At 44.0% G+C, this 25545-nt stretch overlaps 1 protein-coding gene and 1 long non-coding RNA gene across 5 annotated transcripts; one reads left to right on the top strand and one right to left on the bottom strand.

Annotated features, from left to right (window-relative positions):
* Nucleotides 1-599: 599 nt before the first annotated feature.
* On the bottom strand, nt 600-10092 carry LOC118208639 (acidic mammalian chitinase-like). Of its 4 annotated transcripts, XM_035383504.1 has the most exons (9): nt 9757-10092; nt 9001-9057; nt 6502-6667; nt 5594-5718; nt 4364-4487; nt 3883-4068; nt 2911-3027; nt 2626-2767; nt 600-1651 (listed from the first exon to the last, which is right to left on the bottom strand). In XM_035383504.1, the coding sequence occupies exons 1-9, from the start codon at nt 9888-9890 to the stop codon at nt 1341-1343; spliced, it is 1362 nt and encodes a 453-aa protein (XP_035239395.1). In that variant the 5' UTR covers nt 9891-10092; the 3' UTR covers nt 600-1340. The 4 variants fall into 4 exon arrangements, with proteins under 4 accessions (XP_035239395.1, XP_035239396.1, XP_035239398.1 ...); XM_035383505.1 differs by lacking the exons at nt 9001-9057; nt 9757-10092 and adding an exon at nt 7047-7176; XM_035383507.1 differs by lacking the exons at nt 6502-6667; nt 9001-9057; nt 9757-10092 and adding an exon at nt 5887-6026.
* Nucleotides 7290-21327, top strand: LOC118208641. The gene is made up of 6 exons (XR_004761605.1): nt 7290-7370; nt 17976-18017; nt 18261-18396; nt 18856-18962; nt 19772-19833; nt 20478-21327. It is a non-coding gene; the product is annotated as an uncharacterized LOC118208641 (long non-coding RNA).
* The last annotated feature ends 4218 nt before the right edge of the window (nt 21328-25545 follow it).

The raw sequence follows: 25545 nt of genomic DNA, 5'->3' as shown, positions 1-25545 counted from the left end.
TGTGATTTTCAACAACTTTGCTGTGACTGCTCCATGACTTCAGCCAATATTTTCTGTGACAAACACCCATCCTTAATTATAGCCTATGATTGTTAATTTAGGAGGCCAAAACGATCATATTGCTGAAGTATTTGGGCTATACGTTAACCGTTAGTGATTCGAGTAATTTTTATTGATAGTTAAAAAGGCCTACAGAATTGCTCTTACCCACAAAGACATAACTAGTTATGTTAATGAAAGGTGTACACCACAGTACTGTGTTGACCTGACATGCAGGTCTAATTCACTGAATGTTTTTCCTGTACTTTAAGTCCACTACAGGCCTGCCTCTCTTCTTATCCTACAGTTTTGACTTCACTAAGTTTTTGCACATCCAATTTTGTACGTTCCAATCTTTACTGACAGCCGTTCCAATCTTTACTGACAGCATGTATGTCAAAGTTGTCCATCAGCAGTAACACTGCCTGGCAAACCTTGAAAAATGTTAACTTTTCAAAGTGCGTCTGTCACACGGCATGTCGCCCCCTAGTGCCATAACAGACCCACTACTTTGCACCTTTGGTTGTATTGAGTAACATTGATCGGGATGTCTGAGACGGTTGTTGTGTTTTTATGTTGCTTTTATTGAAACTGCTGGATGATGGGTGTTACCAATACATTGGCCTCAGGCAAAGGAAAACAGTTTTCCCAATCTTCAGACAGATGGCGCACAAGCATCTACAAACCAGCCCGACTTGCACAATGATACAGATCTAATGCTGATTGTGTTTTGTGTGTATTGCGTTAATCGCAGCAGTGTTGTGGAAACAGGAAAGCGTTGGGCTCAAACAGCCACAGGTGTTGATCAATTCTGCAATTTTTCAGAAACACTGTAGTTTTCACAGCAAGAGTTTAGATTTTTCAGGCTTTGCTGTCAACAAGCACTGATGTTCAATACACTACAAAAGACACTGAAAAATTTCTTTGCCTTATTCAATGTTTTTATATCTTGACTTATCTTGGTAATTACAGGTTGCCGAAAAACAAAGGGGTTTAAAAGCCGAAGGTATTACGATAATTGGCCTGTATTCACAACAAATAGAAGTTTTTTGTTTTTAATTTTGTGAGCAGGTTTTTTCAAAGAGCTGCATTTATAAAGACTGTAAATACATCAACTTGAAAATTTACAAATAACAACAGTGAAGGGTGTACAGAATGTCAGGTGTTGTTGTACCTAATGGTGTTACTTTCCCTAACCCCTCCTTCATGATGTCATAATGGCAGTCACCGACATCGCCCAACCATAGCTCTCACTGCTGTGGTGGAAGGTTTATGAATGCAGCCCTCTGATTGGATCAGGCTTAGGCCCAGTTGCAGCAGCTGCAGCTGGCGTCGAAGGTCAGGCCAGTGGCGCAGTGCTGGAAGTAGGTCTGTCCGCCGCTGCACTGGTAGAACTGGTTCTTGTCGGTGGGGTCGGGGTACATTCCGTTGGCCTTGCCCGTGCAGAAGCTGGGGTTCATGCCGCTGGTGCCGCTGGAGCTGCTCCCGCCGGAGCTGCCGCCAGAACTCCCGCCGGCGCTGCCGCCGGAGTTGCCGGAGTTAGCGCTGGTACTGCCGCCGCCGGTGGTCACTCCCTTGATGGGAGGCAGGGGAGTGGCAGGAGGGGAGCAGGCTGGGACAGATGAGGACAAAAAAAAAAAAAGGTCACGTGACACGTGTGTATGCGCGCAGGTATTTACGTGTGTATGTGCTTGTGTGTATAAAAGTGTGTTTGTGTGCACATGTCCTTGTGCGTTTAATCATGCATATCTTCTTTTGTTGCGTGATTTTTCCCGAAGTGTGATATTTTGGTGGATGATGATTCCCAGAGTTCTATGCGCTGTGTGAATGCGATTCAGACCAGGAACATTGTATATATGGCATCCATGTGTACATATGGTGACCTGCTTAGAGGACAATGCCCCTTAATTTGCATTGCGTACAATAGAATAAAGGTATAGAAGAGTGCTTTGGTCCTTCTCTATAGGTAAGACTAATCTGGGAGTTGAACACTAATTACTTTAAGGCATTTTGCTGTCTTATCCACAGGGACTCACACAGCTTATTCTTGCTGTTTATTAATACAGCTGGATATGTACTGAAGTAGTTTCGATTAATTACCTCACTCAAGAACACTGGTGGCAGTGCCACACCTGGGAATGGAACCTGCAACCTCTGAGTTTGATTCGAGTTTCCTAAGCACTACACGACGCTACAGCTTCTGTATTATGTGTTTATTAATGCAGCAGGCGTTCTAATTCAGATTAAAACCTGGAGCATTCACCTTTTATTTCACACTTGGAAACGCTGTAAAGCTACAGTAAAATCAGACTGCAGTAGCACTGCAGTAAAATCTGAGTTCAGTAGAGATGCACTGAAATCAGATTTCAGAAGATCTGCCTTGTAATCTGCCATTGTACCCTTGAGCAAGGTACTTAACCTGTATTGCTTCAGTATGTATCCAGCTGTATAAACTGATACAATGTAAAATGCAATGTAAAAGTTGTTTAAGTCGCTCTGGATAAGAGCGTTCGCTAAATGCCTGTGATGTAATGTAATGTAATCAGAGTGCAGTACAGCTGCACAGAGCTGTTTTTGGAGCCTTACTTGCTTGGTCCAGGCCAAAGGCCTTGTGCAGCACGGTGATCAGGGGGTATTTGCCCTGGTTGCAGAAGGTCCCCAAGTAGTCGTCCATGTCGATGGTCCACACCATGGCCCCAGCATACTTGTTCTGCATTACCCACTGGGCCTATAGAGGAGCAGCCATCGGTCGAAGGATGAAGCTACTGCGTCTCCAAGGAAATGTAGCTTAACGGTATGTCATGACCACGAGCATTCAGCCACTTTCTGCTTCAGCAGATTTTCTCATCGAATTGGACTCTGCGCGCTTACCTTGATCTCGAAGCTCTTGACGTTGTCATAGCCCACCCACTGATTTCCCTTGTAGGCATATGGGACGTCCTGGGGACTGTTCCACACTTCCGTCGCTCCCTCCAAAAAGCCACAGATCTGAGACCCAGAAAAAAACAACTGGTTTTAAACTTATGCCACCCACATGTGCACATCAGACACTGACTCTGAAGCATGAGACCTACTCTGGTGCGCTTGCCTTCAAGCCTAGTTTGTGCTCACAGTGAGGGCCTTTATGAGCTGAGCAAGTGATGAACATAAACCTCAAATGCTTTACTCCTGACTGCATATGTCAAAAGTGACTTACACCATGCAAACATCTGCACCGTGTAAATTCAGTCACAGTCTACGTTGTTACTCACTGCTGCCTAACAGTGCTTAATATCAGAGAAAACGGAAACAACAAAAACAAATGTCTCGCAAGCAAAGGCAGATGTGGCATACTGGTGTTTCCTCAACTGGGAAAGGATCTTAGTGCTATGGTAACGCTGGACCAGAAAAAGGCCTTTGCTGGCTTTAGTGGGATGTTGGTGCTATGGTATCGCTGGACCAGTAGAAGGCCTTTTTTGGCTTTAGTGGGATGTTGGTGCTATGGTATCGCTGGACCAGAAGAAGGCCTTTGTTGGCTTTAGTGGGATGTTGGTGCTATGGTATCGCTGGACCAGAAGAAGGCCTTTGTTGGCTTTAGTGGGATGTTGGTGCTATGGTAACGCTGGACCAGAAGAAGGCCTTTGTTGGCTTTAGTGGGATGTTGGTGCTATGGTATCGCTGGACCAGAAGAAGGCCTTTGTTGGCTTTAGTGGGATGTTGGTGCTATGGTATCGCTGGACCAGAAGAAGGCCTTTGCTGGCTTTAGTGGGATGTTGGTGCTATGGTATCGCTGGACCAGAAGAAGGCCTTTGTTGGCTTTAGTGGGATGTTGGTGCTATGGTAACGCTGGGCTGGGGATGGTACCTCAAAGTAGGCCAGCTCTCCAGCCTCCTGGGTGTACTTCCCTGGCAGTCCGGCCCCGGAGATGGCGGCACCGACGCCGTGGTTGGCGGGGTTGGTCAGCGTGAAGGTGTTGCCGTAGGTGGGGAATCCGACCAGCAGCTTCTCAGCAGGGGCACCGTTGCTTTGCCAGTAGTGCATGGCGTAGTCCTGGCACAGCCAAAACAGCACTATGACATCACACACTAGGGCAACCAATCAGCTCGTGCCATGTGCACACACCCCCAGAAACGCAATAATGCCCAAACAGAGACCAAAGCACTCATACAAACACACACACACACATGCAAAAGCACAGAAATACACACAAACACATAGACCAAAGCACTCATACAAACACACATATTGCATACACACACACACACACACACAGACATGCCCGTGGGTGTGTACATGGGGCTTTAATTCCCAGTGAGGAGGTTTAGCTTGGACATGTGCTGCTCACCACATTGAAGTAGATGTAGCCTCCTTGGTCAGCAGGACCCCTGTAGAGGGGGCTGCACTCCCCAGTGAAGGGATCCCAAGACCCATGCATGTCGTAGCTCATCACATTGATCATGTCCAGAGACCTGAGAGACGCAGCGAGAAAGGCCGAGAATAGCTACGACACGAAGAGGAACACGCAAACCACAGCTGGACTTGTGCTGCTGCATCTTTATGACCTTACGGCTCACCGAGCCTGACCTGGCTGACACTTGTGACGTAGGATAAGTCTGGAAGCTCCAACTTCCTAGGGATGCGCTTTTGCTAACAAACTAACGATCAGTTACTTTTGACGAATCGCTTTTAAAAAATGAAAGAAGTATGTATTTATTTTATTTCATTTATTTACGAATCATGTCCTCTTGTAGATGGGGCTACAATCGGAAGCAGTGCTTTGAGTCAAGTCATCCGCTGACTTACACCACAACGTAGCGCTGGTTAAAATTGCTTGAACTGCTCACACATTGCAGGAAAAGGATCTGGCAAACAGTCATTTCACTCTGAAGAAGCTCTTGAGGCGTTATATCTGGGGAGTAGATGATCGACTCATTGAATGCTGGAAAGGGATCGGTACCGTGGTCACTAGGTTTTTTCAGTAGTGGTGATTCAAGGTGCAAAATGAATAGCACCATCATGCTCTCGTGAGTGGCCGATGTAGGGAGGCCCATGTGCTCAGATGGAAGTTTGTATAATCTGATATGAGGCTCCACCGTCCAAGACGCCCCTAAACTGTCTGGGATAATTTAATCTCTCCAATTTATATGGTATGCTCAATGCCATGGACTCTCTGCAACCCATGCTTCGTTCCTCTGGTGATTATTATCAAACACCAGACATTTCCTGAATTTCAACATCAACAGTCAAAGTTTTTTATATACCTAAAACTTTTTTTTTCTGAAACTCGACTAGAAGTGGTGTTAGCACGGGTTAATATTGAATAATGTTGTGACCATCAGATGATGTACCAAAGGAGAATTATTGAATCTCCATCCCTGTACTTTCTCTCACCTTTAAAATCTTTCACAAATATTACAGTAGAGACTTCGTTAACTTAATGTGCTCGACAGTCTTTAGTCACATGAGGCTTATTGCAATTCAGAATGATTCAGCATAATTCCATTCTTTACAGTAAGTTTTTGATTGGCTCATACCAGCCAGTGAGTAACAGCACAAGTTGGTTCGACCTACTTACTGTCCAAGCTGAGGAATCTGATAGGCTGTTTCAATGGTGCCCCGCCCAGAAGAAACTGCTGCAGACATCAGGAGGCGAGCTCTGTTGGTCTGCTTGGCCTCAGCCTCAAAGGCTGCCCTCATTTCCTGTCAAAATAAAAGCGTGAACAACATTAAAACTTCTACAGTTCTATTTCCGAACAATGGTGCCCTGTGAACTTTGCCACGTGATAACCCCAAAAATATTTGTATCATTTGGGAATATGATAAATATTTAAAGACTGTAATTATACCTGTTAAACTCGAAACACTCACCTTAATGATACCTCACTGACATTGAAAGACATTAAAAATGGACTTTTCTTCTTTGGAAGCAGTGATACTGCTGTGTGGATGATGATAATTTAGACTCGCAGGACCAACGACAAGAGTTTTGCTTCAATGACCCCAAAGCATTCTGGGAGAGGGCTGAAAGGAAGCAGCCGTCCTTAACAGGGAGGTTGCAGCTGACCCAGCAAGCGAAGGACCTGTTGGACTACCGCTGTGCTCTCAAAAAGGATGTGCTAATACCCAAGGCACTTTAGGTGTTACAATGTCTGCTTTGAAAGTAACACAAAATGCATTGTCCTTAACTAGACACTGAGGCATGTTAAAAATGACATGTTATGTGCTGTTTTTTTAACACGTCTGTTTTGAGAGTGTGGAAACATCTGTACAGTGGTCTATAGAAGGCCAGGCCATTTTTCCTGCTCTGAGAACATGGTCTTCGTCTCGACTGGCTGGCCTCGACTGTCAATTGGCGGGCTGCTGTCATGGCGATTTTCAAAGCACTGACCAACAGCTGCACCAATAGCAGGGCTGCTGTCATGGCGATTTGCAAAGCGCCGACCAATAGCGGGGCTGCTGTGCACCCTCTGTGTGGCAACTTACCGCTAACAGAACGGAGAAGAGCTGCTGGTCCTGTGGAGGGCTCCCCCTGTTGGCTGGGTACTCCCAGTCGATATCCAGACCATCAAACTCGTACTGTCTGAGGAAGACGATGACTGAGTCGATGAAGGTCTTGCGGTTGGCAGGGCTGGCTACCATTGCAGAGAATCTGGCCAGGAAGAACGGAGGAAGGGTTTCAGACGTGTGTGGTAACTGGAGACCATTATTACACTATCGAGAAGGACAGGGAGAGAACTGCCGATAACCTCACAAAACAGAACCAATCCTGCATTTCAACACGTTTCATTAAAATTACACAGGAGTAGGGTTGCATAATTTCACTTTTTGCAGGCCTCAGGCACATGATTTTGCGTTTGGGGAGATGTTCTCGAAAAATGTTACCATTTTAAAATACTGACTCCTGAAATGTTTTACATGACTGTAGAGAATTTAAATGAAAGGTGTTTTTTTTTTCTCTTCACATTATTATTTCTCCTTTTTCATGTAACTATTTCAGTTCCTTACTTCTTCAAAGTCTGTTTCCTTACCGGATTTGGCTGAACACACGCACTGATATTTACATAAATTATGAACGTGTTTGCATAGTTTCCTATAAAATAAACAAAACAAAAAAACGGTCGAATATAACGTGCGTTTACACTACCAGGCAACTTCCAATAGGCAGTTCACCTGTTTTATGTATGGTGCATTTTTATTGCGGAACTGCACGTGTCATTTCCGATGAGAAAGCACCCTGAGGAAATGTACGAAAGCAGTGCATCACAGGGTCTCTAATTAGGCAATAAGGGTTGGAGTAACATAAAGGACAAGATAGTGACGGAGAGAAGAAGCTGCGGTCTTCCACGTGATCGGTAAGTGCATTTATCAAAAATCAATAAAGATAGCTATAGTAATTTTTTTTTTTTAAACTAAATGCTTGGTGGTGCCTGCGATTTTTTGGATCTGGATTTTGGATTTACTAAAGTAGACAAAGTATACAGGGCTGTGTTGGCAAACCCAGGCTCTTAACAGTCAATGCAGGTGTTCATTTTTGCTGCGAATGAAGAAATGAATCATAAGGGACCTTATCAGGGCTCGAAATTAACTTTTTTCCTTGGTAGCACTGGTGCTCCCAACTTCAAAAAGTTAGGAACACCCACCAAAATGTAAGGAGCACCAACAATATATGCAATAGATTTTTTATTGATAAAAAACGACAATATAACAGTACGGTTTACAAGTGACAGTTGAACTGTCACCCTTAAAATGTGTCGACTCTTCAAGGAATTGCGTGTTATGCATTCAAACGACAAAGCGCTTCTCGTCACATTAATACTGCTAATTTAATCAACCGCCAGTAAACTGCATCGGAGAAATTAGCTGTTTCAACCGGGTCGCTACACAAAACAGTACGTTAACGTTTCTTAAAAAAATTCCGTAATTGTTCGCTTCATCTTTTCAGCTTTCGATAACGCTAATAAATTGAACATAAACTTTTGTCTTCAGGTAACATTAGTTAACGCGTTACCTCTCTGTGTCGCGTGACAGTGGAGTGCAGCGAAAGGGAGTGATTGAAGGCTAATATTAACCAATTTAAAATCAGCATTAAAGGTAAAAATGTCAAGCTCACGACTGGTTAGAAGGGTTACTGTCAGCTCACATGGCACATACTGAGTGTACTAACTAGCGAATGTACAGAGAAAGAGACGTTCGACTGGGGGAAAAAAAGGTCGCAACAGAACAATTATTTGCACTCGCACAAATGCTCCCAATTATATTTCGAGGTCGCACAATTAAATTTCGGGAGCATATGCAACCAAAATGGTCGCAATTTCGAGCCCTGGACCTTACCAAGTTCACATTTACCCGCTGATTGAAATATGAATCACGGGTTGCCGTCGAGGTACAGGGCTACCAAATGAATATGAATGGTCAGTCAATCAACTGGTAAACCAAATTTGTCAATCTTTTTTGTTATATACTGTATATCTTGCCAGCAAATAAACGTATGGCCCTCAAATTCAAATTCTTGATTCAATGTGTGTAGCTCAGCCATAAGGAAAGGTTATAATTTGTATACTTAATAAGAACATGTCGGAGCAATGTTGCACTCTAGGATATGACAGACAGGTAATGGAGCATCGGTGTAGCGTTATGGTTGGGATGATTCCACTGCGTATGACGCTGAGGTTGCCAGTTCAATTCCCAGGTGGGGCACTGCCGTTGTGCCCCTTGAGCAAAGGTACCTAACCTGAAATACTTCAGCAACTGTGCTGCTGTATAAATGCCCTGTAGGTAAAAGACAGTACGCTGTGTGTGTCGCTCAGGATAGAAGTGTACGCTAAATGCGTAGAATGTGCAAACCGTGGTTCAGAGACGTGTGGATGGGTTTGTGTTCCACTTTGTGCTGTAGCAGTGAAATGTTATCACACAAGTTATCTTTAATCTCAAAAAGCAATGATGATGATATGATTTTGAAGGTACAGTATCAGTGTGTCTTACCCAGCGGAGCCAAAGTTCCACCCTCCAACTGACAGCAAAGTCTTCAGGTTTCCATTCCTGTCAAAACATAATGAGAGGGGGAAAATGTTGTGACTGACAGAACTGATGACTGACTGGATCAAATGATTCATGAAGGAGTGGATGGAAGTTTGTGAGTGTGTGAGTGAGTTAATGTGCAAGTGATTAAATGAATGTATGTTAATGAGTTAGTGCGCGAGTGAGTGAACATGTGAGTGAGTGTGTGAATGAGTGATTGAGGCAAATGCATGGATTGAAGGTAACACTAAAAGTAGACCAGTAACAGTAGGCCTCCGCTACATCTCTTCCCTCTTCAGAATGTCCAGACTGTCTTAATACCCAGTCACTCACCAATCAGCTCTTCTTCTTGCTCCAGTGTCCATCATAAATAGTGGAGAGCTGAGACTAGCATACTCTGCTGAAAATTCCAGCTAGCAGCCTAAAATGGGGTCTGCCTGGAACCAGCTTCTGCTCCAGCTGGATACCATCTGGAATTTGGTGGTGGTCTGTTGTGCCAAGCTGGCCCACCAGCAGGACATGGTCTTGCCAGCATGGTTGGTGCCAGCTTGACCATCTCCAAACCAGCCGGAACCAAGTTTATAACCAGGCTAGAACAGAGCTGGAATTTCCACCAGGATGTCACTCCAAACCGCTCCTTGTCTGGGCCTCCCCGTGAAGCCCCCCCCCATGAAGCCCTCCCTGTGAAGGCCCTGCTTGTGAAGGCCCCGCTCGACTCACTTGTTCTTCAGGGCGTTGAACTGGCTGTAGAGTTCCACGTCGTTCCATTCGTACGTGGCGATCATGTTGTTCTTCATGGTGGCGAAGGCGTAGAGCAGGTGTGTACACAGGCAGGGGTCGATGTCATTGGGCATGTAAATGGTGGGAGGGGGTCTGTACTGTGCCCAGTTTGTGAAGTAGCATGACAGGATGTAGGAGGAGCCTAATTAATAAGAAGCAGAGAGGAGCAAAACTGTAAAATGCCAGGATGTTACAGTTTTCCCTGGTGGAAATTTCTGCTTGATTCCAGCCTGGTTTTAAGCTGGTTTCGAGATGGTCAATCTGGTATCAAGATGGCTGAAATAGCAAGCAGGCTGGCAAGGCCATGTCCTGCTGGTGGGCCAGCTTGGTACAGACTACAGACCATCACCAAATTCCAGATGGTATCCAGCTAGAGCAGAAGCTGGTTCCAACTAGATTCCAGCTCAGGCTGGTAGCTGGAATTTCCACCGGGGTTACCTTTCAGTGCACTCATACTGTAACATTTGAATTTTCATGCTCTCGTTAAGCTGGAAGTTCAACAGAGCAACCGGCAAATTTGAAAATGATTGTGTGCAAAATAGTTAGCTTTCTGTTTGTTCACACGGTATCACCAAATGCAATTTACAATACGCACAAACCATTTTGGTTGATTATGTATCATTCCAACTGCAGTCTGTACCTTACCGTAAGGGTTTTGGTTGTCACATCCCCCAGAACTAGTGATTAAAAATACCCAGCAGTACCAGCGTTCCCATGGTAACCAAAGCACAGGCTACAGTCGGAATGATGAAGGTGACTGTGTGTACTGTGGACGGTCTATAGTACTACTCTGTCCTCCTCGGCTCCAGGCTGCCCTCGGGATGAAGTGCAGACCGGAGTGTTAAGACTCAGAGTAAATGGAAAGTCGTTTAATTAAGTCAGTGGCTGTCACAGGCCCCACAGCCCAACCAGAGGCGCCGCCATTTTATCACACGCCACACCGTGAGGTAGACCTACCGAGCTGCGCGTGGAGCAGCAGGGCCAGCGCTGTGAAGAGAAAACACACACACACACACACACGTACAAACCCACACACACACACACATACACACACACACACACGTACAAACCCACATACACACACACATACACACACACACACACACACACACACGTACAAACCCACATACACACACACACACACATACACACACACACACACACACGTACAAACCCACATACACACACACACACATACGCACATACACACACACACACACACACACACACGTACAAACCCACACACACACACACACACACATACACACACACATACACACACACACGTACACACACACACGTACAAACCCACATACACATACACACACACACACACACGTACAAACCCACACACACACACGTACAAACCCACATACACACACACGCACACATACGCACATACACACACAAACCCACATACACACACACACACACACGTACAAACCCACATACACACACACACACACACACACACATACAAACCCACATACACACACACACACACACACATACGCACATACACACACACACACATACAAACCCACATACACACACATACACACGCACACACACATACGCACATACACACATACACACACATACACATACACACACACACACATACAAACACAAACCCACATACACACACATACACACGCACACACACATACGCACATACACACACACATACAAACCCACATACACACGCACACACACATACGCACATACACACACACACACATACAAACCCACATACGCACACACACACACACACATGCACACACACACATACATACGCACATACACACACACACACACACACACATACACATTCATACGCACACACACACGTGTACACACACACACAAACATTCACACACATGCGCACACACACACACGAACATTCACACACATACGCATATTAATTATTACTTCTTTTGTTTTTTTTACATTTACACATATGCAATCACAGAAATTTTCTAAAAATAATTCTGTTTTAGACCACAGGCATAATCCGAAAATATGAGACTTTGTTTAGTGGAAGTTTCAAGCAATAATTAAAAATAAAATTAACCAGCCCAGAGATAGTAATAAACCAATAAACCGCACAAGCTGCTCTCAGGTCACTTTAGAAACCATATTGCACCAGCACAATAATAATAATAATAATTAGCTGACTATATATCTTACTATTATAACTAAATAATAACTTATTACTAAAAAGTGTGCATCTCCAATAATCTTTGCAGGTGCTGGATCAAGAAAAAAATAATGAAACATAATGTCTGTATACTGCGTAATTCTTTCTAGAATGTTTATTTCAAAAACATGAAAGGATGGCCAACAGTTTGATCTTGTGGGGATGGTTGTCAGGTATATACTGGTATATATATGTACTGTATATGCATATATTGAAACTTAAAATATGCTGCACTAGTGGGACTAGCCAGTGTATTTAGTATAGCGATGCTATTTAGGTCTTACAGGATTTTAAATTGCAGAATTACTCACCCGTCAGCAACAGTACTTTGCCCATGATTGCCTTGTACAAAGAATGCACAGACTACCTGGGCTTTTATACTTTTAAGCGCTGGCTTCCAAATGTTTTCGCCCAACTTTTATTTGCCGTGAGATTGAGTTCCATCACTGCGGATTAGCAAGGCTGCTGGAAAAGGTCAGAAAGTGTGATTGGGTATCGTTAAATATCTCCAGGGCAGTTTCCACAAACAAGTCGCGGCGCACTTTAGTTATGTACAGTTTGATACAGCGAAAGGAGGCTTTTGTCTGATTTACAGAGCCTGCCGTCCTCAGAACAATGTCTCACGCTGTGGTCCAAACTGCAGGTCAACCCAGACGTGTTCTATGAGAATAAATACAGTAGAACGAATCTCTTATGAGCTGTGGAAAAAAATTTTACGTGTGTGTTCTTTTTTTCCGAGATATTTGCTGGGTAGACTAAATGAAAAAGAAGATAATGCTACTAATGTAGAAGAAGGAATTTTTTTACTGGTACACAAAAACTTCAACACAAAAAAAAACGTAATGTTATAACTGACTACAAGGTCTATAATGAGGCCTTTAAATGGGTTTACTGAAAATTGTTTAGCACTCCATGGATGACTTGATCCTGACCGTGACTTAACTTATCCTAAAAACTTATCCCGCAAATTTTCCATCATGCTATCATTCCCAAAGCAACAGTGCAGGATTGTTTACTAGTATGTAAAGCTGAATGCAGTATTTCATTGTTTGATCAGTGATGTCATGCTGATACTGTTATCTGGAGTGCTGATGGAAATGGGGAAGTGCATGCAGACAAACACTGCGCCATTTGACATTCAGCTTGTACTGTGCAACAATTTAAATACTGTTTTATGAGAGAAATAGCATATGACAGGAACTAAATAAAAAAATACACTTAAAAGCAACTCATAGTTGCTTTATTGACCTCCTCATATGGGACTTATCTGTACTAGTTACTCTGCAGAATTTATTTATAATTTATTTATGACTTCATTCAAAGATAAAGCAGCTGGATCCAACCCCTTTTCACTCTGTCATTGAACAGTCTTTTTGGAACCGTCAATCAATCAATCAAATTTTATTTATATAGCGTATTTCACAGCAATTGTCACAATATGTTTCACAGACAACCATGGCCTAGACCCCCACAGGAGCAAACCGTCCTTTTGGGTTGCAGGATTCTAGATTCTAACGGTGCTGTGTAGGGAGCCAATCGCTAATAAATCAAGTTGAGCAATGTCCTTGATCGGGAATTGCGCTTATGCAGAAGTGACATTGATAATAACAGGTTCCGAAGGTTCACCATATTAGGCCAAAAAGCTAGAAAAGTGGTTGTTTTCACAACTTTCACAACTGTTCACATCCTGCATTTTGTTGCCTCTGCTGGATCGCCACCAAAAAAAAAAACTACACTAAAAAACGAGGAAGGGCAATCAGAACATATCTATGATTTTATTTTCGACTGTAGCATATTCATCATAGCTAGCCACCTGCAGGAGACTGTGAACTGGATTTCACAATAAGGGCACTGTTTCAGGAGCTGTGCAGCAGGTCAGTAGAAGTTCGTGACTTCCTGCAGAAGTGTAAACTGTTGTAACAGGCTACACCATCGGTTGTGGTTATGCAGTAATTCAGCAAATTCAGCCTCAAATTTTATTACATGGAAATGTGCCGGACATTGAAACTGAAATCCATTGGTAATTCTGTCTGATTCTTTTTTATTGTGTGCTACAAGTAAAAATAAAAATAAAACATTCTACCTTTAAAAAAAAAAAAAAATGTACACAATTTTGCAAGAAAAGTGAAAGTGTTAATTTATGCGAAGCTTGGAGGAAGTGAAAATACAGAACTTCATCCTCCAATCAGTGTCTGTGATCAGTGTGTGTCAGATCAACGTGTCTATGATCAGCATTTCTCTCTGATCAGTGTGTGTGTGTGTGTGTGTGTGTGTGTCTGATCAGCGTGTATCTCGGATCAGCTTGTGTGTGTCTGATCAGTGTGTGTGTGTCTGATCAGTGTGTCTGTGATCAGTGTGTGTCAGATCAGCGTGTGTCTGTGATCAGTGTGTGTGTCTCTGATCAGCATGTGTCTCTGATCAGTGTGTGTCTGATCAGCATGTGTCTGTGATCAGTGTGTGTCTCTGATCAGCGTGTGTCTGATCAGCATGTGTCTCTGATCAGTGTGTGTCTGATCATCGTGTGTCTGATCAGCCTGTGTCTCTGATCAGTGTGTGTCAGATCAGCCTGTGTCTGTGATCAGTGTGTGTCAGATCAGCGTGTGTCTGTGATCAGTGTGTGTCTGATCAGTGTGACTCTGTGATCAGTGTGTGTCTGATCAGCGTGTGTCTGTGATCAGTGTGTGTCTAATCAGTGTGACTCTGTGATCAGTGTGTCTCTGATCAGCATGTGTCCCTGTTAATGCTGAAGGAAAGACCAGTTGTTCTTCAATGTTGCTAGTCTGTCTTCATAAATGTATGAACCATGCTACAATGTGCTGTAATAACACAATATCTCTACAGGAAAATGTATCTGATATATTAGACAAATGTAAGGTGACTGCATACCGTAACTGAATGAATTCAGTCATACAAGATAAGATATGACTTCATTAGGCTTGCCATTGTTTTCTCTGTTGCATAGGAATATTATTTCTCTGCTTCATGCGCAGTAAGGGTCTGATTTACTTAGACCTTTAGCCGGTGCAAAACGTTTTAGCATTAAGAATAATAAGTCCAAAAAGAAGCATTCAAGGCACTCATATAGTAATCCAATGAGGAGAGCAGGAAAAGGGTAACATTAAAAAGCCTTCATTATAATGGCTAAATAAACAAAAAAGCCAACATGTTTCGATCGAGAACCGATCTTCATCAGGGCATCAGAGTAAATGGAAAGTCGTTTAATTAAGTCAGTGGCTGTCACAGGCCCCACAGCCCAACCAGAGGCGCCGCCATTTTATCACACGCCACACCGTGAGGGAGACCTACCGAGCTGCGCCTGGAGCAGCAGGGCCAGAGCTGTGAAGAGAAAACACACACACACACACGTACAAACCCACATACACACACACACACATACGCACACACACGCGTACAAACCCACATACACACACATACACACATACACACACACACACACACGTACAAACCCACATACACACACACACACACGTACAAACCCACATTCACACACACACACATACGCACATACGCACATACAAACCCACATACACACGCACACACAAACCCACATACACACACACACATACGCACACACACACACACACACGTACAAACCCACATACACACACACACACACACACGTACAAACCCACATACACACACACACATATGCGCACACACACACACACACACACAAACCCACGCGCACACACACACACACACACACACGTACAAACCCACATACACACACACACACACACACATACCCACATACACACACACACACACATACCCACATACACACACACACACATACACACACACACACACACACACACATACACACACACACACACACATACACACACATACACATACGCACATACACACATACAAACCCACACACACACACACATACACACACACACACACACACACACACACACACATACAAACCCACATACACACTCATGCACACACACACACATACAAACCCACATACACACATATACACACACACACACATACAAACCCACATACACACCCATACACACATACACACATACAAACCCACATACACACACATACACACACACACACATGTACAAACCCACATACACACACATACACATACACACACAAACCCACATACACACACACACACACACACACATGTACAAACCCACATACACACACATACACATACACACACACACACATACAAACCCACATACACACACATACACACACACACACACACACAAACCCACATACACACACACATGTACAAACCCACATACACACACATACACACACACACACATGTACAAACCCACATACACACAAATATGCACACGCACACACACACACACAAACCCACATACACACACACACATACACACACATACGCACATACACACACACACACATACAAACCCACATACACACAAATACGCACACGCACACACATGCACACACACACATACATACGCACATACACACACACATACATTCACACGCACATACGCACACACACGTGGAGCAGCAGGGCCAGAGCTGTGAAGAGCAAACACGCGGTTCTCGCAGTCAGTGGTGAAAGTGCAAAGGACAGCTTTCACACTGAGAAGCAATGGCTGCTCATAATTCACTGATGCAAGGAGTATGCGATGCATTTTAGTTCATTTAAGAAGCACTGTTAATCAAAATGACGCATTTTAATTTGAATACTCTGTGATGTTAGGTTTTCCTCATTGGACCCGGCGAATGTGCATGAGTGCCAGCTTTTTAAAGGGATAGATACTTGTGGTTTAAAAAAAAAAAACGATTTCAGTTTTAGTGTATAATACCAATTTGTGAAAGCTATAGTAAGCATTGGCTAAGTCAGTAAAATTATGGCAAGTCAAACTAGAAGTGAGGCATGATTACAAGAGATCTGATCAAGGGCTACAACATCAGGATGAATGCACAATCACAACACAAATGTGCTAGACGAAGATACAAGTTTTCAGACCACAGCGGAAAATTGGCAATGACTAAGTGGTTCGTAGAGGAACAGGGAGCTTGTTCCACCACTGGGGAGAAGGGTGGAGAAGCTCAGTGGTAGGGACGAGCGAGAACCATTCACCCGGATGGGAGGGAGTGTGAGTAGCCCTGGTGTTGCAGAGCAGAGTGGTTGAGCAGGCGTGTAGGGCTGAATCATGTCCTGCAGGTAGGTGGAGGCTGTCCTGTTGGCTGCAGTGTAGGCCAGTGGTCCCAACTTTGGACCTGATCCTGGCAGCAACTGGTAGCCAGGGGAGTGATATTCAAGAACTTGGAGGTTGGAAGTTTGGAAGGAAGGTTGAAGACAAGACAAGCAGCAGCGTTCTGGATGAGTTGTAGGGGCTGTGGGGCACAGGCTGGTAGGCTTGCAGTAATCTAGACAGGACATTTCCAGGACCTGGATGAGTAGGTGGGCGGAGCACGTGATCAGGTACGACCGAATCCTCCTAGTGTTGGAGGAATCTGCAGGACCATGATGCTGGTGGGTGGGTTTGTCCTGGGGAGTAGGGTTCGCGTCACTAGATAAGCCAAAGCGTTATGGATACTAGCCGCCTACCCCCTCAAAGTAGGCCAGAAGGCCATCTGCAGAAAGGGAAGAGGGAGAGGCAGACAGTGGTGGAATTAGGAGGGAAAGATGGGGTCTTAGCCGATGTGATAGCCAATGTGAAGGCTGCCAGCAAGGGGTGATGTGAGGTCAGGCCATCGGAGCATCAGGATCTCCTCCATTTTCTCTTGGATAATTTAGATTCATGCACAAGGTTCTGATGACTTTCTGGCATTACAATGGCAGGTATTGGGGTATGCAGGGGTTTGTGGTCGAAAGCAAGAACGTGCACGCACAAAAAAAGCAGCTTGTGCAGCATGTTATGCTTCCAGTTTCACATATTGTTATGATTGATTTTTGCTTTATACTTCACAGATAACACAAAGAAAGCAAAAATGGGGGGCAGATCATCCAAACGTAAGTAACGTGTGTTTAATAAATTTGGTTTATTAATTTAATGTAAATTCAAAATTGAAACACATATTTTCTTAGTTTATTTTGCCGTCTTATTTAATTTTTTTATTATTATTTCTAAATGTTTGCCTCTTAATTGTAAATAATAATTGTAATTTTTATCGATTGTAATTTTTATGTGTATATGTGTATTTATATATATATATATATATATATATATATATATATATATATATATAAATACAGAAACAACAACCACAACCACTGCGACAACAACTACGACGACAACGACAACCACAGCTGCACCCACAGCTGCACCCACAGCTGCACCCACAACAACTAGAGCAGTACCAACCACAACTCCAGCACCAGTATTGGAAAGGTATAAAACATTCAAAAACCAAAATTGTATTTTGAATTTAAAAAATGGTCCTTACACTCACCATGGGTTCTGTTATTTAGCGGGAGAGTTTCAGCAGAATGTTTACGGAGGTTTTGGCTTCAGGCTGCTGGAAGGCTCCTCCTGTTACCAGTGCAGTATTTCATTTAACTGGTGAGAATGTCAGTGGGAGATATCCACGGAGTTACGTTTTTCCCATACGAGCATTTGTGGCTGGAGAAGACCCACCTGTAACCTGTGGCGTGCCCGAGCTGGTCTCTTTTAGATTATTTCCGCAACTCGCGGCACATCGGTGACCTCCTGTGGTTTCCTCAGTGAAAATAAAACTACAAAACCAATAAAACTACAAAATCCAAAAGGCATGCAGGCCGGAACACAGGACGAGCCCCAGCACTGTCGGAGAAGGCTGATCCCAGTCGTGTTTTCACCCTTATTTTAAAGGTTGAACACTGAGCAGCAGATCATAATAGCATTCTCCTGCCTGGGGTTACTTCTGATCATCACAGCTGTGGTGGCAGTTTACTTTCTGTGGAGAAGAAAAGCGTTGGGTGAGTAGATTAACTAATTATAATAATAATAATAATAATAATAATAATAAGTACCTTTAAAAGCATACTATGCAGGATTTTTGGCCTTGCTGTGGTCCTATGTTTACAATCAAAAAAGTCTCCTCCTGCGTCCTCAACCCCGCCCACTCACCTCCGTTTCATATTTTATATTCGTTTTTATACCATGTATATTTCTGTATCTTTGTTTTTCGATACCTGACGCCATCGAGGAAAAACTATTTCAGGGTTGACTCTGGTTTTTGAACGAGCCCAGCCGGCTTGTCGTTTTGCTTCACTGTATTTGTGCCTCTTCACCTCCGCCATTGCAGCAGCTAGCTGGCTACAAACGCTCAGCTGAAACCTGATCCCACCCCACAGGCTCTGTAGCCACACCCACCCCTCCCCACACAGAAAAGAGCGTTACACCCAGAAACGCCCCAAGTACATCTTGGACGAAGAGAAACTGTCAGAGGAGCACGAATTCAGTGCGCGGAGTAGAGGCCGCCAGCGCATCATAGATATGAATGAACATGCTTATTTTATAATGTTTTCAAGGTAAACATCCTGCAAAGTTTGCCTTTAATGCAAGTTATTTTAATTGTTACACTACAGTACTGGCCAATTTTACGGAGAAACAGCAGTTGGATCAGTGTGTGTGTGTGTGTATGTGTATTGCTATGCTTTTCCCGTGCTGTCCCATGGAATGTATGTATAACATGTAATGTACCCAGCTCTGTATCACCATGGTTACCAGCCAACAGCACTGCAGTGCACGTAAAGCCCATTCCTCTGTGTTTCCAACTCTCCAGCCAGGAAACCAGTTGGGGGAAGAAATGAAGTCATAGAGAGAACAGGAACAACGGACACAGAGGTAAGAATAGTCGCATTTAACACGACTTCACAAGAACACGTTCATTAATGCGCTATGAGAGATCAGTGAGCTCCACCTAAGGCTCTGAAGAGTTAATGAACTAAAACTGAACATTGTTTGTAAGCATTCTCAGAAGACTAATATTACTTCCTGGATGTATGAATACAGTTTGGAAATGTGCTGGTGAGCATTTCATCACTCCCAGTAGGATATTCCGTGGACAGTGCAAATGTGATGAGTCTAGGTGGGCTGTCTTCGTGTCCTGATGTAGATCTTCTCACTTCCTTTCCTGAGTCGCTACAGGAAGTAAAAGGGGCATCATAATAACTGTACGGGATCATGCATTTGCTTATCAGCATGTCAGTCTTTTTAAAAAGATGTGCTGTTCACCCATTTGGTCTTCCCAGGGTCCTATGCGCAACAGAGCCAAAATGGCTGTGATGTTAACCCATTGGCTCTTCACAGGTTCCTGTGTGCATCACAGAGCCAAAATGGCTGTGCCATTAACCCGTCGGCTCTTCCCGGGTTCCAGAGTGCAACAGAGCCAAAATGGCTGTGCCATTAACCCGTCGGCTCTTCCCGGGTTTCAGAGCGCTGCAACAGAGCCAAAATGGCTGTGCTGTTAACCCATTGGCTCTTCCCAGGTTCCTGTATGCGTCACAGAGAGCACCTATGCGAACGTGCCGGAGAAGCAGCCGCGGGAACCAGCAGAGACGGTCACCTACAGCGAGCTGACCATCCGCAGGGGGACAGGCCGGGCCTCTCTGCAGCCTTCCGAAACGACGGAATACGCCTGCGTCCACGTGAACGATGCCTGAATTCTGAGCCGCCTGCCGTGCGAAATGCACTGTCCCGCCCGAGGGTATGAACTGCAAACTCTTAGCAAGAAGGGAATCCCACAATGCAATGCTCCGCGCGACGCAGAGAGGATAGGGTTAGGGTTCGGCTCCATTTCGGTTTGTTCCGCAGAGCAGCTTGATCACTCGTTGCACGTCACAAATTTCATCTCAAAATGGCTGACTGGAGGGAAGAGGGCGAGGGAAGGGAACATGTTAAAGTGGATCTGAATGCAGCCATGTTTCGTATCTTCTGAGGGTTCATCCTGGGAGATGCCATTTTAGCATTTCACATTACATTACAGGCATTTAGCAGATGCTCTTATCCAGAGCAACTTACACAACCTTTTACATGGCATTTACATTGCATCTATTTATACAGCTGGATATGCACTGAAGCAATATGGGTGCAACAAGGGTGCAACAACCTGGGAATCGAACCTGCGACCTTTAGGTTACAAGTTCCAGCTCCTTACCTATTATACACTGCTGTCCCAGCATGTGGGTGGCACAGACCACACTTCCTGTTAGTGCTCAATTTTTACTTGACTATATAATATATACTGTGTTTCTGTTTCTGTGCGTGATTAATTTGGTTTACTTTGGTTTATTTGGTTTTGTATGACATTTTTATGGTATAAAATTGTTCTTTCTGTAATTTTTTGTCTTATTTGTTTTTGTTATGTGTGACTATGTAGGTTTCTTTTCTTCTTCACCGGTGCTGACTAGGAACTATCTACTCCTCTGCTAACTGAGACACACATGCACTTGTGCTAATTGAGACACACATGCACTTGTGTTAATTGGAACACACATGCACTTGTGCTAATTGGAACACACATGCACTTGTGTTAATTGGAACACACATGCACCTGTGCTAATTGGCAGCCACATGCACTTGTGCTAATTGGAACACACATGCACTTGTGCTAATTGGAACACACATGCACTTGTGTTAATTGAGACACACATGCACTTGTGTTAATTGAGACACACATGCACTTGTGCTAATTGAGACACACATGCACTTGTGTTAATTGAGACACACATGCACTTGTGCTAATTGAGACACACATGCACTTGTGCTAATTGAGACACACATGCACTTGTGCTAATTGGAACACACATGCACCTGTGCTAATTGGAACACACATGAACCTGTGCTAATTGGAACACACATGCACCTGTGCTAATTGGAACACACATGAACCTGTGCTAATTGGAACACACATGCACCTGTGCTAATTGGAACACACATGCACCTGTGCTAATTGGAACACACATGCACCTTTTCATCTGGAACCTATATAGTTTCTCCACCACTCCATCACTCTGCTGATTACACTACTGATGGTGTTGGCCAGCATGGTAGTTTTCTACGAGAAGGTTTATTTTTTTTGCTGAATTCTGTTTTTAGTCGTTTTTCGTGGCCTTTCTCTGTTTCTTTGGGTTTGTTGTGTTTTAGCCAACTGCGGGCAGGCTGAGGATGTGTCAGGTCCGACTTCCCATTGTGGGGAGACCTGCACTTCCCCCTTTTTTTTCTTTTCTTTTATTTGGCTGCTGTTGCGCTTAACTTCAAATCCGCTTACTGAAGTGCTGATGTAACTAAATTGTTCTAGTTAATGATTGTAATTAGAGATAATTATCACATTAGGAGAACAAATTATGTTCAGGAGCTGTAGCCAGAGGGGCTAGGATATTATACTTATTTTAATTTGTTTTATTTAATGTTATCTCCTGAGAGAAGTAAACTAGACCTTTAAGGTGTTTCATGCACAAGTACTTAAATGAAGTGGGGGGTGGGGGCTAATTTTTAAATAAAAATTAGGAATGCTGACTCTGGAGCTTAGCTACTTGTAGAGCTGAAATTATGAAATGTGAAGGTCTGTATCTCACTTGCTTTCTCACAGGTTCAACCATCCCACCTTGGTGGCCATTTTGTTTTCAGTGACCTTCCATGATAACCTAATGCAGTGTCAGTCTTACTGGGATTCATCTGTCATATGAGACTTATATTTTTATTTATTACCAGCATTGACTGATATCTTAACAATGCCAATAAGGCAAGAAATAGACTTTTGTACTTTTAGCTCTTTATGAGAACTGCGTTGTAGTACATCCTAGGTTTCTATCAACCGTACGAGAGAACAAATAACAATCAACTGCCCTGGCCTTTGCCTTCACACATACGTAGAGATGTCTTCATTGGCAGTAGTGTCATCTACTGGCCATATGGTGTAAATAACTCGCTGAAGAAACCCACAATGAAACCAGTCTCTGAATTAAACTCGTATTCAGTTTTTCATGGGCTTCAGCACCACCTGCTGGACATCTCATGCAATGACTTCCTTAACGGTTTCTGTTTAGACCTGTAGAGAGCAGTGGCTTTTCATGTGTCCATTGGCTAATTTTGTATTTATTTATTGATGGTGCACAGCGTTTCTAATATAATCTGTGTTGCGTTTCCTGCTCCTTAAATCTCAGAATTGGGATCTCGGGGAATTTGAGGAGGCTGCACTGTGGGCTCGGTTTCCACGCCCCTTTCTGCTCACTATGGCAACGCTCTCAAAGCAGAAGCGTTAAAGACAGCACACAACGTGTCATTTTATTGACACTTCCATGTCTAGTTGGGGACAACACCTTTTGTGTTACTTTCACCACAGTTAAGTGTTTAAAACGTCTCCTGGTGCAACACATAAATTGTATATTTGTTACACGAAAGCAGTTACTTTGATACGAAACGTGTCGAAAGTAATACGAAGGTAGTGACACAAAATTGTGTTCTTTCTGAGAGTGATGTGCAATGCTTCAGTAGCCTACACTTTACAAGTGTTTTATTCTGTATAGTCTTGGGCACGCCCTGCCGTCCTGTCTCTTGTTGACATGCTCTTATGTCTCTGAGACAGACCTCGCGAATGCACCCCATTTAGGGTTAATCTAACCCCTCTGCTGATTGTCCTGAAGTGCAAAGCTAATTAGCGGTAATGATTAGCATTACCCTTTTCAAGTGCCTGATGGCTACGTCTAAAATGAATAACGTACAGGGTGACGTCACGCACTCAAACATTGAGCGATCGGGAGAATTAACGGAAAGTCTGTTTGCTTCTCTTCGTGTGGCGAACCTGTTTCGGCTGCTGCCGCCATCATCAACGCACTTCGCCAAAACCTTAAAAACGCAACGAAAAATGCTGAATGTGGTGCAGCCTTATTACCAGAGTGGATGCAAAGGATTATCAGCAAGCCCTAAACCGTAACTACAGGCTGGTGCTACGCTAAACTGGCGGACTGCTCCGCTCTACACGGTGCCTGTTTGTCACCGTGTTTGCGATCGCTGGATGACCGTTTGACCCGATCCGCCAAACAGTTTCACTTCCTGTCTTTTAAATGCCTCGGTAACCGTGTCAACAAAACAGTTACTGCGGACCACACACCCGGCCGTGGGTGTTCAGAACAGCGGCGGGGCGGGGGGTGCATCCCTGGGACGTCCCCGACTGACAGTCCACACAAACTCTGAATGTAAGATGTGAGCCTGGTGGACATGCAGCCTGACAACTGGGTACAGAAATGCTTCGAAATTAAAGGCACATCATGCTGGCCATCTGAAATGCTGAGTCAGCATATGGGGTGTTTTCTCCTGCCGAGGGTAACCAGAAAGGTCTGGGATAGCCCACCGCTTTGGAGATGTTGAGAATGTCAGTTTTTCCACGATGGGGTGCCTGTCATCTATTGAACGTGAGCGACATAGGCTTAACTCTGATGGTGATATTGGAAGACCGAGGAAGTGAAATTTAAGGGTGTCCTGTTTACTGTGCAAACGTGCGTCACATGGTTAATTTTGGATGTCTGGGACAGTGTTGCTGGGATGCCCTTCCGTTTTTTCTCTGGCATGCTGTCTCTGATTCTGTCTCTGAGTCACAAATGTCAGCGCTCGGGAAAATAAGGTCCTTACCCAGGTCAACTTGCGTAGCCTGCCGGTGTCACATGTTTTCCCAGTTTATAGTAACTGCTGATTGTTTACCCAAAGAAAAGACAACACATGACTACTATTCATGTACGTATTGGGTGGCAAACAAATGTAAGCCATGTGTGACAGGCCTCAGTTTGTCTGGCTGCGTGTGTGTGTGTGTGTGTGTGTGTGAGAGTGTGTGTGTGTGTGTGTGACAACCCTCAGTCCATCTGGCTGCGTGTGTGTGTGTGTGTGTGTGACAGCCCTCAGTCTGTCTGGCTGTGTGTGTGTGTGTGTGTGTGTGTGTGTGTGTGTGTGTGAGACAGCCCTCAGTTCGTCTGGCTGTGGGTGTGTATGTGTGGGCATGCATTACTATCTTTGTGAGAACCAAATGTTCCCACAAGGATGGAAAGAAAGGAAAATTACACAAAGTGGGGACCTTTTGCTGGTCCCCACAAGTTAAAGAGGCTGTTTTAGGATTAGGACTTAGGGTTAGGGTTAGGGTTACAATTAGGTTAAGGTTAGAGTTAAGGTTAGGCATGTAGTGGTTGGGGTTAGGGTTAGGGTTAGAGGTTACGGAATGAATGTAAGTCAATGGGACGTCCTCACAAGTATAACAATATGAACATTTGTGTGTGACAGCTCTCAGTCTGTCTAGCTGAGTGTGTGTGTACTGTCTCCTTGCCTACCTGCAGGGGGCTCGTTGAGCTGATACAGAACATCTACCTGAAATTGGGATTGTTAGTGGTGATGCGTACCACCTGGGGGAATCAGTGGCACTCACCTGTATAAAGGCAGTTGAAGCTAATCCCTCTCTCTTACCTTCTCTTCAGCTGTGTTCTGGATTATGTGACTTTGGTTATGTTCTCTTGGTTTTACACTTTACAATACCTGGCAGCACTGGTTACACACGACCAAACACTCCCTTCA

This window comes from Anguilla anguilla, chromosome 11, assembly GCF_013347855.1.
Source record: "Anguilla anguilla isolate fAngAng1 chromosome 11, fAngAng1.pri, whole genome shotgun sequence".
Taxonomy (NCBI): domain Eukaryota; kingdom Metazoa; phylum Chordata; class Actinopteri; order Anguilliformes; family Anguillidae; genus Anguilla; species Anguilla anguilla.
This window is presented reverse-complemented; position numbering and strand designations above follow the sequence as displayed.